Here is a 15902-nt window from a genome sequence, read left to right on the forward strand (position 1 = left end):
GTCAGCTATGTCTTCTGCAGGAGAGAAGACTCTGCCTATCCTGGTCCCTGTTTCTTTGCCTTTTCTGTCATTAATTTTGCTGCAGACCTGAGTGGAAGAGGTTGAAATATATTCTATTTGGATGTTGTGTAACACTTTCTGCTTTGTCTCTAGTACTTACCCGACGTCAGAGAGAAGCAAGAAATAAAGCAGTCAGCGGTGAAAGTGGCCCAGCGTCCTTAGACATTGACAAGTAAGTAGGTATGCTTGCTCCTCTGAGATTGTTTCCTGTGCTCCAGTTCTAGCTTGTCTGTGCATGTCTTTATACTTGCATAAATGCTGGGAGTTGGCCTTCTAGCAATATTTTCCTAAGAAATTGCCTTCCCTTAGTCCATTTTGTTGCAGTACTGGATATTTTTAYACCAAAGCAAGAGGAATTTGCTGTTTTCAGATTGTATATTTTTGCACTAAGTTCCTTTCGGCCAAATCCRTGGTGAGCTGGGATGTGCAGTCTCTGGCCATTGTTGGGGGAGCTGTAGTTAGAATGGTGCTAACTCAGCGAGTTTCTAATGGGAGATTTGAGCTCGGTAACCCCAGGAAAAGGAGAGGCTTGGACAGGGAAGCTGTCAACATGGCACCTGTAGTGATATTCTTAATTAAATTAGACTTTCAGAATAGCAGTGGCTTTGTTTAATCTCTTCCCATGCAGCCCCTCCTCCTCCCACCCACACAAAGCATCATAAGAGAGGATCTGACAGTAAAATCCCTGCTATGGAAGCAATTTTGCTGTTACAAACAGTGGATGGCAACATCACTAATGGAATTAGGCTAATTATAGAGAGGACAGCTTCTGTTTAGACACATTATCTGGGTAATCAGCACTGACTGGAAAGAAAATACAGGAAAAGTACTGCAGAGTTTTGCTCGATGGGGGCTCTCCGTAAGCATTTTAGAGSCTGGGGTGAGTTTTACTAGGTGAGTGCTGCTTACCAAACTGAACAAATACTGCTGGGGCTGGTCCCTGAGGGCTTGTCTCTTCATAAAGACGGTCCATCCCCGAGTAACTCCCCATGTGGATGCTCTTCTCCTGAAGAGCCGGTGCCCTCTTCTGCATGGTACCATCCATGCTGAGAGCTGGTGTGGAGGCAACTATTGCTATATAAATCCATGCCTGACCTTCATCTCCCTTCACCCAGGGTAATTTTCTTCCCAGGCATATTCAATCCATCCTACATGAGCCTGGGCATCTTCTGCACACATGAGGGGGTTTGAGGATCGTGGCTGCAAGAGAGGGTGTCTGTGCCAGTCGCCCAGCAGGAGTTTGTGCTCCACATTCCTCTCCCAACATAGCTTGATGTAAAATGGAGACAGTACAGAGAAAGACTTGATTTACTAGTCAGACAAATTCATCCAGCCCTGGTAAAATGTCTCTCTGATTTAACACACTTGGTTTGCTTTTCAGGCAGAATTTAACTCCCCTTTGCAAAGCCCTTGCACTTCATTTCTGCAGATTTTGACAGGGTGCTTTATGTCTGGGGAGAAGTCAGTGGTGTTTGAGATAGTTAGATGAGCAGATTTGATTACTGTCCTGCTGCTGCAGCAGCAGGATACAGAGGTACAGGCAGGGAAAACTGTTAATCACTCAGTCTTTGTCATTGGTGCTCGCCTGACCTCACTGAGCAAGTCCTGATCTGGTGACATGTCTCCTCTGTGGCATGGCCTGGAGGAGGAAACTCGCTGCTGGTGGCTGGTAGCCCGGTGCAGGGTGAATCCTAATGCAGTGCTCTGTCCTTTCCTGCCTGGCAGGTGTGAGAAGTGCTACCTCTGTAAGTCACTGGTGCCACTGCTGCAGTATCAGAGGCATGTGGACAGCTGCCTTCAGGCTGCTAGGCAAGCTCAGGGAACCAGGAGGCTGCGAAGTGCCAAGGTGAGGGGCAACCCTGCAGACTGTCTCCTTTGCTTTGCGCTGGATTTGGGGGTGGGTTAACAGCAGGACCATTTCCCTGGATGACGGGATGAGCTGACCTGGCATAGGATTGCCTGCCTGTGTGGGTAGCCATGGCCAGAGAACTTGTTGCCCTTCCTTTCACAGCATTTTGCAAGAGCATGGATCAGTCCCAGGGGGTGAGCTAATCCAGCGGAGCTGCCAGTAACCTCTCCAGCAGGCAGGGAGCCAGGGCTGTCCTGCTGCCAAACAGTGCACCTCAGTCCTGCAGGCTTCTTTGGCTGAATATAGATGGAGCAGAGGGCAGTGTCAGGATGACAAGCGTATCTGACWCTGTCCACAAGCCCCTGCCCACTGGGGAGAGCTTTAGAGCCAAAGCAGGGAGAACCACTGAGTGCCAGGAGCAAACCGAAGCATCCCAGGAGAAACATGAGGAAGTGAGCACGGTGGCTGGTGTGCTGGGTATGTGGGGGACATACATGCCTTGCTAGGGGAGGTGGGAGGCAGCGAGCATGGTTAGCAGCTGGCACACAGTTGCTTACCACGTGTTGGCCCCCACCATGGTTTCTCCTGCTCATGGCTGTCCTGGAGGAGCTCAGAGAAAGGCCCTTTCAGACCTCCTTGCTGGTTCCTGTGGGCAAAGCCCTAATGCAGCAGCTTTGCCTGCGCTCAGAAATGTGATTCTCAGCATGAAGATGCAACATGATGTCTTAGTTTCCTATAATCCCTTAAATCCATCACAGGCCTCAGCCCTTGGGGATTCAGATGCAAATGATGAGATTTCTGGTTGATGATTTTTGGCTGGGATACAGCCAAGTGCTATGTGGTTCAGAGTACTGCAGGGCACGGCTGCTCCTGCCTGTGACCAGCTCCATGGGACTGTTTGACTCGGCCCCTGCCCCATTTAGCCAGCTGGCATCCTGGAGGTCCTGTGTGCAGGCATGGGCACAGAGCACTGAGAAAGGTGCTGGAGCCAGGCTGCTCTTTGGGACAGCTTGGTAAGGCTCTGCATTTCCTCTGGCTCTGCCTTGTGTTCAGGTGGCAGCTCACCCATGGGGAGCAAGTCATGCTTGGGCATGGGCTGGGCCATTGGAAAGCTTCCTGGTGGCACTGTTGGGSTTGCAGATTCCTGCCTAGGTCCCTTTTGGGATGATTTTCAGCTCCAACCTTGCAGCAGGGCTGTCAGTGACTTCTAGAGCAGTTCTGAGGAACAGAGGGCAGCCAGGAGAGGAGACCTTGCTGGTCAAGCAAAGCTTGGAGCAGCTAGGCAAAGTGCTCTTCCCTTAGCCTGTGTGACCAGTGTGGCCACATCTTTCTAGGGGCTAAGAGAGGGCACAAGATGCATGTTCTTCATCTGATTGTGCCATGGAGGAGTCCTTTCACTCCAGCACAAAGATCTCTTTAAGACAGAGTGCCATGGAGCCTGCACTTGGAGTCRCAGTGCCTGGGTGATGTGCCTGAGGTGTGGCAGAGCCTCTTGCGCTCAGATCTCTGTGTTACAGCCCCATGCTCACTTGCTGGGCTTGGGGATGGCTTTCTGCACTCTGGCCTCCCTTCTGATCAGGCTCTGCTTTATTAACTGCTGTCAGCTGCCTCTGCTTGAGCACTGGTCAGGCTGGGTCTGGTGCAGTGCCATTCGTATTAGCTGCAGGCCTTGCTCAGCTGTATGCTCTGGAAATGTAGCCACCCCTGCTTGTGCCTAGCCTGACCCTGTGTGCTGGGGGAACGCACAACCAAGGGGCCACCTTGGGCATGGGCATCGGGAAGGGACGCATTCCTCTGCGGCAGTGCTGTGATAGCTGTTCTCCTCTCCCTTGGCAGGACACTGGAAGGCATGAGGGGCGACTCCTCAGCATGCTGGAGCTCTCGGAGAGCAAATCTGCAGGTGGGAAACTGCTTTCTGTGCCTGCCTGGGCAGGTCAGGGCTGCTGAACCTTTCCTTTCCCAGCTGTCTCCTTTCGAGTCCTTCAGCTGCAGCTGCAGGTTCTGGCTTGGCCTGGGCTGTGGGCAGCATGTTCCCCTTGAAGGAGCATGTTCTTCTTGAGCAGAGGTGGCGGCTGTGGGCTTAGCTGGCCTTTTCCATCCCCGCGGAAGGCCCAAGGCTGCCACAAGACCTGGGACAGAAGACTGGCATGCTGAAGGACATGTCAGTGCTGGCATAGCCCAGGTGTGTGTTGCTGGGGAACTGTCACGCCGTCTTGGTGGCTCCTGGACCAAGGAGACAGTGACTGGCCTGCTGAGCATGCTGCAGGCTCTGAGGACCGTGCTAGGGCTCCTGTGGCTGGACATGTCCCTGTCTGTTCCTACTGGCAGGGCACTGGGTAGACCAGAATCCTGCTCCGATGCCCAGAGCCCTGGCAGGCTGCAGCGTGCTCTGAGCCTCTGTGACAAGAAACGTCCATCCCTTCACCTGCTACCTGGAGGTGGCAGAGCGCTGCCTTCCCTGCCTGGATGTGGGTGGTTTTCCCCTCCGTGGGTCTGAGGAGAGCTGRTAACTGAAGGTGGAGTTCATGGCATCCCCCTCCTCTCACCAGTGCTCTTACTTGGCTGCATGTGCTTTCATTCCAGGTGCTGATGCGGGGACCTCCCTCTCTGGACTAAGAGACCAACAGTCACCTCCTGCTTTCTCGTCCCAAGCTGAGGACGAGGCTGAGGATAGCTCGAGCTCCCTTTTGCACGTTCCTTTCAGCGTTTCCCCTGCAAAATCACGCATCTCCGTTTCAAAAGCCGCAGACTGCTTGGTGGACTTGGAGCCACACCTGGCTCTTCGCTTGGGCAGTCGGCAACAGACCAAAGCCTGCCGGCGGAGAAAGAGGAAATTCTGAGACGAGCAGTGCAGAGGCCTCCCAGGGTAGCTTTGTGAGCTGCAGGAGCACTTGGCCAGCGCGGATCTGCGCAGTGCCGAACCTGTGCTTCACCTGCAGCCTTTTTCTCCCACCCCCGTTTTATATGTTTTATATGATCTGTGCAGGGAGCGCTGGGTGGAGAAGTGACTGTGTGTTTTATAGATGCCTGTGCAGCTTTGCTCTCCCGTTAAAGAAATGGAAATATATTTATGTATGTTTTTATGAAACTGCAGCAACACGGAGGAGCTGTGCTGTCTTTCTCTGGGGAGTGGGGAGGCACTAGAGGGAGGAGAGGAGGAATAGCAGACGATGCATCTAAAATCATACTTCCTGAGGCCTGTCTTTGGGCTCCTGGGAGCTGTGAGGCAGTGTGAGCACAAGGCTGTCCCTGCCTGGGTGGTATGTGGCCAGTGCAGGGTGCTGCGGTGCCTGTTCTGGGAGCGCTCCAAGGTGACAGTGTRCAGCAAGCAGCAATGCAGACAACTGTGTGGCTGCTGCTGGCCTGGATCAAGAGGTTGGTGCTGCTGGGGGCTGAGTCAGGAGCTGTGGACCCTGGCCAGCCATGCTGGTGCCAGATGTGAGCTCAGCTGGCAGCTGGTGTAATCCAGCTGCTGTGGGCTCCTTTGTCCTCTCCGGCATTGGTTTGTGCACGTGCCAGCATCCCTACGCGCCCCTGGCAGGGGGAAGCCTGTCTGTGTCCCCTACGATGGTGCTTTGATGTGAGCTTTTGCCACCAGCTGCTTCCTTTCTGCGCTGGGGAGCTGAGGGAGCCGCATGCGAACGACTTTCCTTCCTGGGAGGCTCAGGCTTGTCTGYTGTTGCAGGTAGCTTCAGATGGCATGTTGGTGCCAGCTGACAGCCACAGCCCGGAGAAGCAGAGACCAGGCAGGCAGTGCCAGAGCCATGACCCCGGTGTCCTCACCGCATCTGCTAGGTGTTGAGTGTGCTGTTGTGTCGAGCCAGGCAAGATCCTGGTCTGGTCTTCTTGGCAGAGAGAGGGCAACTCTGTTCATGGCTCAGGGGTGTGGAGTACTCGGTGYGGGCTGAGACCTGCCGGTGCCCGGAGCCCCTCGGGCAGGGGGGCGACGCGGCCTCCCTCCAGGCGCTGCGTTGCAGGGACCCTGCTGCAGCCACGTGGCTTCCCGGGCCGGCCTGCCGCTTACCCGGGGAGCAGCCTYGCCTCCTGCCGTGGAGCCCCTCAGTAGGAAGGGGGGGGCTCATTAATGTGCCTGCGTAATTAATGGGACAAGTTGACGCTGAGCTAATTAAAATTTGGGCTCAAATTTAAAAGCGTTAATTGGAAACGCAGCCGAATGYAAATTGGCCTGGAAATAGGCCACCCCGGCTTGGGGTCGGGTCCCTGTGCCGGCGGGGCGAAGCTGGGGCGAAGCCGGGCCCGGGTGGCGCCCCGGGGATGGGCGTGGGGCGCCCGGGGGCATCCTGAGCAGCAACGGGCCGCCCCATTGGTCACCGCCGGGGCCCGCGGCACGGCGTCCTGGCCAATGGCGTGGCAGGACATCCCTGGGGGCTCCGCATCTGTTGCCACGGCAACGGCGTCCGTGCTGGCAACGGTCCCCGGGCGCTGGGCCCAGCACCCCGCCATCCACCGGCCCCCCGCCACCGGGCCTGGTCCCCCGCCCCCGGCCGCAGGAGCCATGTCCCACCCTGCTCCCCACGGCCCTGGGGGCGGCGGCCAGCCCCCGTCCGGCCAGCCCCCGTCCGGCCAGCGTGGCGGGGAGGCGAGGGCCTCCCGGGGCCGCGGCCCGGCCACCCTCACCACCAACGTCATCCTCCTGCTCCCGCGGGGCCTGGTGGTGGTCCATGACGAGAGGAGCTGGGTGCCCCCGGCCCGCTCCTTGAACCGGTGAGGGGTCGGGTCCGCGGGGCCTGCAGCCGAGGGGCCCGTGGGGCTGAGGCGTGAGGTGCTCCTGCAGCCGGGTGCTGCCCCCGGCGCTGGCGTGGCCTTAGGTGGGCAAAGCCAGGCGCCTCGTGAGGGGAAGCTGCTGTTAGYGCCGGGGAGAGGGTGCGAGCAGGGCGCGAGCAGCTCCCCTTGTGCTTGTGCACCTCCCCTCCATGGAGGCAAAGCAGCCTCCGGCCCCCTCCTCGCGGGGGGGGGGGAGACGTGGGCAGCCCCCTTCTCCCGCAGCGCTGGGCCGTGACGGTGCCAGCAGCTCCTGGGTTGGGCTCGTGGGGGAAGGACGTCAGGAAGCGACAGCGCTCCTGGCCCTGCAGAGCAGGGGGGAGGTGGTGGGGCAGGGCCAGGCGCCAGCGCCCCACGTGCAGAGCTGTCTAGGCGAGTGCCCCAGCCCTTGGCCTGTGTCCTGCTGGCTGGAGCTCAGCTGGGTGACGGGCCACCTCCCACCACCCAGGCCCCAGGAGAACCTACAGCTGGGCCGCTGCGAAGAGGCTCCTGCCCTCACGCCGGTAAGGCGGCTCCCTGCCGTGGTGCCTGGGGCAAGGCGAACCCCGCACCGGCCCTAACGAACCGCCCCCAGGTGCAACAAGCCCTGCTGGAGCTGACCGCCTCGCTGGAGACGCTGCAGGGGGTGAAGGGCCGCATGCTGGAGGCCATGGCCAAGGGGCTGAGCCGGCAGACACACGCGCAGGCCACCGTGCGGATGCTGCCCACCTACATCTGCTCCACGCCTGACGGCACCGGTAAAGCAGCCCGGCAGGGGAGACGAGTTGCTCTGCCCCCCGCAGCCGTGCGCTCGCCTCTGGGGACGGGGCCACCAGAGACTGGTGCAATGGGAGCCCCCGCCTCGTGCTGGCTCCTGCTCGTTATGATGCCAAAAGCCGCCCCAGCACGGGCTCCCCTGGACCCCGCTGCCATGGGGCAGAGCCTTGCCATAGGCAGAGGCCAGGAGCTGGTTYCCCAGCCCCTGCAGCGGTCCCAGGCTGGGAATCGCTGCCTTCCCGGGGGCGAGCGGCTCCGACTGGGACGCGTAAGGAGGAGATCCGGGGCTGAGGGGGATTTGATGCCACCTCTGCTCCCCGGCAGAAAAGGGCGACTTCCTGGTGGTGGAGCTGCGCCGGAGCCACGTGCGGACCCTGTGGGTGACCCTGCCGGGTGACGGGAACCAGAGCCCCCAGCTGAAGGACCAGCTCTTCAACATGCCGGAACACATCACGCAGGGCAAGGGGGAAGCGGTACGRGGAGGGCTGCGGGGACGGTGGCTGYGGCTGCCCCAGAGCTTGGGGCTGGTGCTGGGGCACCACGGAGGGCCAGCGGCAGTAACCGCCGACTGTGCCTTCGCAGCTCTTCGACTTCATGGCGCAGTGCCTGTGCCAGTTCCTGGACAGCGTCTGCCCCGGCGCCCCCCAGCAACGCCTCCCCTTGGGCTTCGTCTTCCCTTTCAGCTGCAGGCAGACRCGGCTGGACCAGGCGAGTGAGGCACCCCCGGGGCCGCCCGCCGAGGGCTGGCTCCCCCCCAGCACTCTCGCAGTGGGGCGTGAAGCCAGCCYGGCACTGGGGACCAACGGCTCAGCCGTGCTTCCCCAGGGCGAGCTCATCGCCTGGTCCAAGGGCTTCCGCTGCAGCGAGGTGGAGGGGCAGGACGTCGTGCAGCTGCTGCAGGCAGCCATCAACAAGCAGGAGGTGGGGAGCTGGGYCAGGGGCATGGCCGGGCGCTGCCCCCCGCCGAGGGGCTGACGTGGCTCTCACTCTGCTTCCGGCCAGCGCTACCCCGTGGACGTTGTCGCCCTGATGAACAACACGGTGGGCACCATGATGAGCTGCAGCATGGATGGGATGTCCTGTGAGGTTGGCCTGGTCATYGGTGAGCTGCAGACACCCCACAGGCTGGCTTGGTGTGTGCTGGGGGGCCCCACGCAAGTGCTCACCTCCCTCTGCCTGGCTCCCTGCAGACGTGGGCACCAACAGTTGCTTCATGGCCGAAGGGCGGCACGTGGAGATGGCAGAGGAGACCAGCGGACGGATGTGTGTCAACACCGAGTGGGGCTCCTTCGGGGATGACGGTGCCCTGAGCGACGTGCTGACCCCCTACGACCAGTGTGTGGACCAGGAGTCCACCAGGCCTGGGGAGAAGAGGTGCAACACCCTCCTCAGAAAGTGCAGGCTCCCTGGGTGCTCGCCTAGCCCTGAGGCTCACAAAAATGAGCAAACGGCCTCTGCAGTGCTCTCACAGGGCCAGGAGGGTGCTGAGGCAATGCTGGCCATGAGCGAGGGCGGTCGTGCTGGGGAAGTGGGGACTATGGGTGCTGACACCCAWGGGGGACTTTGCACAGATTTGAGAAGCTCATCGGCAGCATGTACTTGGGGGAGATCGTCCGGCACGTGCTGGCCAAGCTGGCCGCAGAGGGAGCGCTTTTCAGCGGAGGTGGTGCCACCATCCTGGGGACCAAGGATGCCTTCAAGACCCAGCAGGTCCTGGAGATCATTGAGTGAGTGTCTCGGGGGTGGGGGCTGCTGCGGGTGCACAACGAGGTGACAGGTTCAYGGCAGCCAGCCAGGAGCAGGAGCCAGCACCATGCTCTGTGTTGCAGCGACGAGGCAGGCCTGGCCACAGCACGGGCCACCCTGCAGGCGCTGGGGCTGGCACCAAGCGAGCAGGACTGCTGCCACGTGCAGCAGGTCTGCCGGGCGGTGGTGACCCGTGCCGCGGGGCTCTGTGCTGCGGGGCTGGCCGCCATCCTCAGCTACATGTGCCAGAGCCGGGAGCTGGAACGGCTGAAAGCCAACGTGGGGGTGGACGGCGCCGTGTATCGGGGGCATGCCAGGTGAGGTGGCACGCGGGACCCTCCCACTGCAGAGCTGGTGGCCACCCCATCCCCATCAGGATGCAAGGAGCCCAGCCCTCACTGTCCTCCTGTTCCTGCAGGTTTGGGGAGATTCTGCAGCGTGTCACCAAGCTGCTGGCTCCGGAGTGCCTGGCCACGCTGGTGCCCTCGGCGGAYGGGGCTGGGCGGGGGGCCGCCGTGGTGACGGCGGTGGCACTCCGCCTGGCGGCCCAGCGCCGCGAGGTGGACCAGCTGCTGGCCCCGCTGCGGCTTGGCCCCGCCGACCTGCAGCGCGTCCAGGCGCTGATGCGGCGTGAGATGGAGCTGGGCCTGGACCGTGAGACCAACGCTCAGTCTTCTGTCCGCATGCTGCCCACCTACGTCCGCGGTACACCGGATGGCACCGGTGAGGGCCGGGGCGGGGGCACAGGAACCAGGATGGCAGTGGGGCGCTGCGGTCCCATTGGCACCCCACACTGGCTCCCCACAGAGAGAGGTGATTTCCTGGCACTGGACCTGGGGGGCACCAACTTCCGTGTGCTGGTGGTGCACGTGACGCAGGATGGCGTCAGCATGGCCAGCGAGATCTACGCCATCCCGCTGCCCGTGATGCAGGGCACCGGCGAGGCGGTGAGGCACCTGGTGGGGCTGGCTGGGCTGCTCCCGGCCCCGCTGGCGATGCACAACAAGCACCCCATGGATGGCGGGGGAYGGGGTGGGGCAGGGGTCGCACCTCACCCCATCGCAGGGGAGCAGGGTGCCACTGGTGCTGCAGGAGCTGGGTGAGCACCTTGCCACTGCGCGGCTGCTGGCCTCGTGTCTGGGCCTGGCTCACAGTGTCTGCTCTCCCACAACAGCTCTTCGACCACATCATTGACTGCATCATGGACTTCCAGAAGAAGCAGGGCCTGACGGGGCAGGTCCTGCCGCTCGGCTTCACCTTCTCCTTCCCCTGCCAGCAGCTGGGCCTGGACAAGGTGAGGGGGCCACTTCAGCCCCACATCGGCCAGGGAGGCCCCGGGCCTCACCGTGGTGGCCTGGCCCCTGCTCCCATCTCTCTTCCAGGCGGTGCTGCTGAGCTGGACCAAAGGCTTCAGTGCCTCGGGCTGCGTGGGGAAGGACGTGGTGCAGATGCTGCGGGAGGCTGCCCAGCGCAAACAGGTAGGACCAGCCAGTGCAGGGCTGCCATGCACGGGGATGGGGACCTGGCACCCTCTCCCTCCCCACCCCTGCTGAGCCCCAGGGCCACCCAGCATGGTGCCATCCCCAGGAGCTGGGTGCCCCTAAGCCTCACGCGTTCCCAACCACTCGCTTTGCAGCACTGTGGGCTGGATGTGGTGGCTGTCGTGAACGACACCGTGGGCACTATGATGTCTTGCGGCTACGACGACCCCAGCTGCGAGATCGGCCTCATCGTGGGTGAGCGCTACCCCTGCGCCCGCATGTGGACCGGAGGGGCGTCACATCCCCACTGTCAGCCCCCCGCCCTCTGGGCATGGCCGCGCCGAGCGAAGGCTGATGGCAGCGTTGTGCCCGCAGGCACGGGGACCAACGCCTGCTACATGGAGGAGATGCAGAACGTGGGCACTGCTGAGGGGGAGCAGGGCCGCATGTGCATCAACATGGAATGGGGGGCCTTTGGGGACAACGGCTGCCTGGACGACATCTTCACCGACTTCGACCGGCTGGTGGACGAGAAAACCATCAACCCGGGCAAGCAGAGGTGGGTGAGGGCCCTCATGCGGAGGTCTCCCCAGGGTGGGGGGGGCTGGCTGTGCCTGGCTCAGGCTGTCTGCTGGCAGGTTTGAGAAGCTCATCAGCGGCATGTACCTGGGTGAGATCGTGCGCTACATCTTGCTGGCGCTGRTGGAGAAACACATCCTGTTCCGGGGCAAGCCCTCGCCCAAGCTCCAGACCAGGGACATCTTCCAGACCAAGTTCCTTTCCACCATCGAGATGTGAGTGCTGGAGCTGTGGACGGGGCAGGGGGGAGGCTTGTCGCAGGCTGGTGGCACTAACGGGGGCCCGCGTTGCGCCGGCAGCGATGGGCTGGCCCTGCGGCAGGTGCGTGGGGTCCTGCGGGACCTGGAGCTCGACGCCAGCTTCGAGGACAGCGTGCTGGTGCGGGAGGTGTGCCAGGCCGTGTCCCTGCGGGCGGCCCAGCTCTGCGCCGCCGGCCTGGCCGCCGTGGTGGAGAAGATGCGGGAGAGCCGGGGCCTGGCCCAGCTGGCGGTGACGGTGGGGGTGGACGGCACCCTCTACAAGATGCACCCGTGGTGAGCGGGGCGGGCGGTGGCAGGCGCCCGCGGGAGCTCAGCCAGCCGCCCCGGGGCCGCTCACCCTCCTCTGCCGCCCCCGCAGCTTCTCCCAGCACCTCCAGCGGACGCTGCGAGACCTGGCGCCCAACTGCACCGTCACCTTCCTGCAGTCGGAGGACGGCTCGGGCAAAGGGGCGGCGCTGGTGGCCGCCGTGCACTGCCGGGCGGCCCACGTGCAGGGACCGCCGTAGCCGCCACCTTCCCCCCCAATAAAGCGCTTTGCCTGGGCGCAGCGCACGGCCGGGCAGAGCCCCACGTAGCAATATATATATCGAATTTATTTACATTCACGTCCGCCGGCCCCCGCCACCCCCTGGCCCCCGCCCGCCCGCGGCACCGCTATGTACATAAGGCCAAGTGTAAATACTTGAATGCACTTAATACAGAATTAAAAAAACGGTCTTTACACAACACGGCACGGGGCCCGGGGCCGCCCGGCCCCACACGGAGACAGCACGACGGTACCGCACGCCCCACGCACACCCAGCGCCCGCCCCACGGCCCCCCGCCCCGGCCCTGGCCCCGTTGCCACCGCCGCCGCTCCTCTTTGGCTCTGGGCCTGCCCCGCGGCCGGCCGCGGTCTCCCGGAGAGGGGCTGCACGGGGGGCGAGGGGCCGGGCCCGGCCCCCCCCTCCCTCAGCACTCGGCCTCGGACACGGAGAAGAGGCCGCCGTCCTGCTTGCCCACCTCGGCCACGGCGGCCGCCAGCTGCGAGAGGTTGCCGTTGGGGAAGTGCCGGGCTTCCCACAGGTTGAGGATCATGGCCGTGGGGCTGGGCTTGGAGGCGAAGAAGCTGAGATGGCTGTGGGGCAGGAGGGAACGGCGTTAGGGGGCTGGTGGCGGCCGCCCGGCCGGTGGGGGCAGAAGCCCTGGCTGCGTCCCCCCGCCCCGGCGCTGGTGCCGGCCCCGCCAGCAGTTACCTGTCAAGGTTGAGTTTCTGGGCCAGCGTCCGCCAGTCGGCCCCGCGGGCGCATGGCGTGTCCAGGCTGCTGATGATCTTCTGGCGGATGAGGAAGGGGATCTTGAAGGCACTGGGGCCCACCAGGGCCGGGGAGCCCACCTCGCCGTCGGGGACCAGCCAGTCGGAGAACCTCGTGTCCTGGGGGAGCGCCGTGGGGGTGAGCCCAGCGTGGGGCCCACCGGCCCCAGCGCCCAGGCTCATAGCCCTGCCCTTGGCGATATTGAAGTTGATGGTGAAGCTTGACTCACCTTGGCGATGTTGAAGTTGATGGTGAAGCTCTGCCCGTCACCCTCCACCTGCCAGATCCAGATCTTGCAGGCCAGCTCGCAGGTGCTGGGGCTGAGGCGCTCCAGGGTGAAGGTGCAGTGCAGGTAGGGCTGCAGCCCGCTCCAGATGTGGTAGAAGGGGATCTCCTGCGGCGAGGACATGTGTGCTAACRGCAGCAGGGTCCTCCCACCATGGACACAGGCTCCTGCGCCAGGGAGCAGGACCGCGGGGCACCGGAGCCGAGGACCAGCTGGGCTCCTTACCTGGTAGCTAGCCAGGAGCTTGCTCTTCCAGAGGGAGCTGGGCATGTCRTGGATGGAGAGCCGCAGGTTGTGGTAGCTGTCCTTGAAGTGCAGCACCCGGGGGGCTCCGATCAGCTGCCCCCCCATCTGCTTCTCCAGCTGGATCACCTCCTACCAGCATGGGTGCAAGTGACCCAGGCACCCTGAGCCCGGGGCGCGAGCCCTGCACCCGGGTCTGCACTGGGAACCAGCCCCGTGGCACCCTGAGCCCGGGCCGTGACCGCAGCCCCGAGGCACCCAGAGGCCGGGGCACAGGGCAGCCACGTCGCAGCCAGGGCTGGAGGCGGGCAGCCCGCGCGGCGGTACCTTGAGCACATCCTGCGTGTCGCTGAGGCAGTACACCCGGATGTTGTACTCCAGCGAGGGGCAGGCGGCCGGCGCGAACAGGACCAGCTTGAGGCGCTTGGAGGCCGCCATGCTGAGGGACTCCCCGACCAGGGCGAAGCGCCCCAGCTGCTCCGTGAAGATGTAGCAGGCCTGCGCCTCGAGCTGGCAGTAGTACAGCTCCGAGCACGGCTCCACGCCCAGCTGCAGCACGTCCTGCRGCACGCAGCGAGAGATGCAGCCCCAGCCCGGGCACGGCGAGCCGGCCGGCTCCGCTTGCACCCCCCGAACCCTCGGTTGGGGAGGGGGATGGCATCACCCCAGCAGGCACCTACCTCCCAYGTGCCCTCGCACGATTGCTTCTTGAGCCGGATGCTCCAGTTCTCAGCGCTGGCCTCCACGCAGTGGCCCATGGCCAGGATGGCGGGGCGGGTGAGGAGGACGCCCGGGGGGCCGCAGCTGACGATGGGGCTCAGCAGTGTCTGGCAGCCGGCGAGGGGCAGTCTGCGGCGGCAGGAGAGCGGTGAGCAGGGCCGGCACGGTGGGGGCCCCGCCGCCGGCACCGCGCCAGCCCCGGCCGTGGCACCTACCTCACCTCCTCCTGCTTGTGCAGCGTCAGGTAGACCTCGTAGATCTTGCCGCGCGGGATGGCATCGGGCGGGATGAGCAAGCTGATCCCTGCGGGCGCGGGCAGCGGGCTGAGCCCCGCGGTGACGCGCGGCCCCGTGCACCCCGCGTCGCCCTGCCCGCCCCGTCGTACCTGTGTTGGGGATCATGAGCCGCCCCCCCAAGAAGTTGAAGGTGCCGTAGGCCATGTTGGTGGTGCCGCGGGGCAGGGAGCGGAAGTAGCTCTGGGTGGAGAGACGGGCCACGAAGTCGGCGCCTTCGGCCACGGGCGAGCTGTGATGCAGCGTGTGCCGCCCGGCGCCCAGCGGGCTCAGCAGGTGCCCGTTGGGCAGCTGGAGCTTGGCGGGGCCGTCCTGGCGCGGGCACAGCGAGCCCTGGTAGGTCATGGTGGTGCTGCTGAGGTCGGGCTGGATGGTGAGCAGGTTGTCTGTGGGCACAGAGCGGGCCGTGGTGCCAGAGCCCTCGGACGGGGCACCACAGCGCCAGGAGAGCCCTCACCTCGGGGACCTGGGGGCACAGAGCCCCTGCCCAGGGTCAGGGATGTCCCAGGGGCATGGCCACCCCAAGGGGCCCATGGGGCACCAAGCCCCTACCTGGGCCAGGGACCCCATGAGGTACTGAGCCCCTGCTTGAGGCCATGGACCCTCTGCAGCCCACCCCCAACCCACAGCCAGGAACCCTATAGGGCACAGAGCCCCTGCCCAGCGCCAGGCATCCCATGGGGCCCAAAGCCCTGACCCGGGACAGGCATCCTATGGGGCACAGAGGCTCTGCTCAGGACCCTCTACGGCAGAGTCCCCTACCCAGGGCCAGGGACCCCGGAAAGCAGAGCCCACACCCAGGGTCAAGGACCCTACAGGATGCTTCCCAGGGCCAGGGATCCCATGGGGCAGAAAGCCCCGACCCAGGGTCAGGCACCCTGTAGGACCAGAGACCCCCTACTCATGGGCCCGTTACGTCAGAGCCCCCTCCCCAAGGCCCGGGACCCCACAGGGCAGGGTCCATACCCAGGCCAAGGCGCACAGAGCCCTGAGCCGTGGCCGGGGACGCCGCGGGGCGCAGCCGGCCGGGAGAGCCCCGCCGGCACGGGGGCGGCGGCGCAGCCCTCGCTCACCCGCCTTGCTGGGCTTGATGCTGACGGGCTGGAAGCCGGCGGTGAGGATGGAGGAGTCGGCCACGTCGGCGTCCAGGCCCTCCTTCTTGCGGCAGTACACCAGCACCCCCACGAGCAGCAGCAGCACCAGGCACACGGCCACGGCGACCAGCCCCACGTACAGCGCCACGTCCTCGGCGCCCGAGGCGGCTGCCGGCGGCAGGGCGTGAGAGCCGCGCGTGCCACCAACACCCGCCGCCGCTGAAACGGCCCGGCGAACCACCCCCCCCCCGCCCCACGGCGCGGCGGCACTCACCGTGGCTGCAGAGCTCGGAGGTGCAGTTGCGGGTGTCGAGCTCGGCGCCGCGGCAGTGCCGGCCGCCGTTGCGCGGGGCGGGCTCCGAGCACTCGCGGCTCCGCCAGCGCGTGCACTCGGCGCCGCACGCCGACCACTTGCTCCACTCCGACCACGCGCCGTCCACTGCGGGCGCGGGGGGCGG

The 15902-nt window shown here is 63.9% G+C and overlaps 3 protein-coding genes across 11 annotated transcripts in view; 2 read left to right on the top strand and 1 right to left on the bottom strand.

Annotated features, from left to right (window-relative positions):
* Positions 1 to 5002, top strand: part of UIMC1 (ubiquitin interaction motif containing 1) — a 38837-nt gene extending 33835 nt beyond the window's left edge. For 6 of the 9 annotated variants that reach the window (XM_085317339.1, XM_085317332.1, XM_085317336.1 and 3 more), the window contains 4 exons: positions 154 to 232; positions 1786 to 1906; positions 3746 to 3809; positions 4493 to 5002. In XM_085317339.1, coding sequence (XP_085173465.1) covers positions 154 to 232; positions 1786 to 1906; positions 3746 to 3809; positions 4493 to 4749 — 521 coding nt within the window. In that variant the 3' untranslated portion in view covers positions 4750 to 5002. Of the gene's footprint in view, positions 1 to 153; positions 241 to 1785; positions 1907 to 2268; positions 2974 to 3745; positions 3810 to 4492 lie in introns of those variants that run through there. The other 3 variants (XM_085317337.1, XM_085317340.1, XM_085317342.1) reach the window with 3 other exon arrangements.
* A 1270-nt stretch (positions 5003 to 6272) lies between these two features.
* HK3 (hexokinase 3) lies at positions 6273 to 12028 on the top strand. The gene is made up of 19 exons (XM_085317315.1): positions 6273 to 6634; positions 7140 to 7194; positions 7230 to 7428; positions 7772 to 7920; positions 8030 to 8155; positions 8273 to 8368; positions 8450 to 8549; positions 8638 to 8821; positions 9019 to 9174; positions 9277 to 9510; positions 9612 to 9916; positions 10001 to 10140; positions 10368 to 10487; positions 10576 to 10671; positions 10830 to 10929; positions 11050 to 11233; positions 11313 to 11468; positions 11553 to 11786; positions 11872 to 12028. Exons 1-19 carry the CDS (start codon positions 6273 to 6275, stop codon positions 12017 to 12019), a joined length of 3144 nt encoding a protein of 1047 aa, XP_085173441.1. The 3' UTR covers positions 12020 to 12028.
* Positions 12029 to 12209: 181 nt separating this feature from the next.
* UNC5A (unc-5 netrin receptor A) lies at positions 12210 to 15887 on the bottom strand (the record flags this gene model as incomplete). Its single annotated transcript, XM_085317316.1, has 10 exons — positions 12210 to 12630; positions 12749 to 12927; positions 13038 to 13202; positions 13320 to 13469; positions 13665 to 13898; positions 14018 to 14186; positions 14273 to 14360; positions 14443 to 14736; positions 15424 to 15612; positions 15719 to 15887. Coding segments are annotated over 10 exons (1803 nt in total), but the record flags the coding sequence as incomplete, so codon positions are not given.
* Between the last annotated feature and the right edge of the window lie 15 nt (positions 15888 to 15902).

Source organism: Rhea americana, unplaced genomic scaffold, assembly GCF_003343005.1.
Source record: "Rhea americana isolate MKP2758 unplaced genomic scaffold, rheAme1 scaffold_498, whole genome shotgun sequence".
In the NCBI taxonomy this organism is placed as follows: domain Eukaryota; kingdom Metazoa; phylum Chordata; class Aves; order Rheiformes; family Rheidae; genus Rhea; species Rhea americana.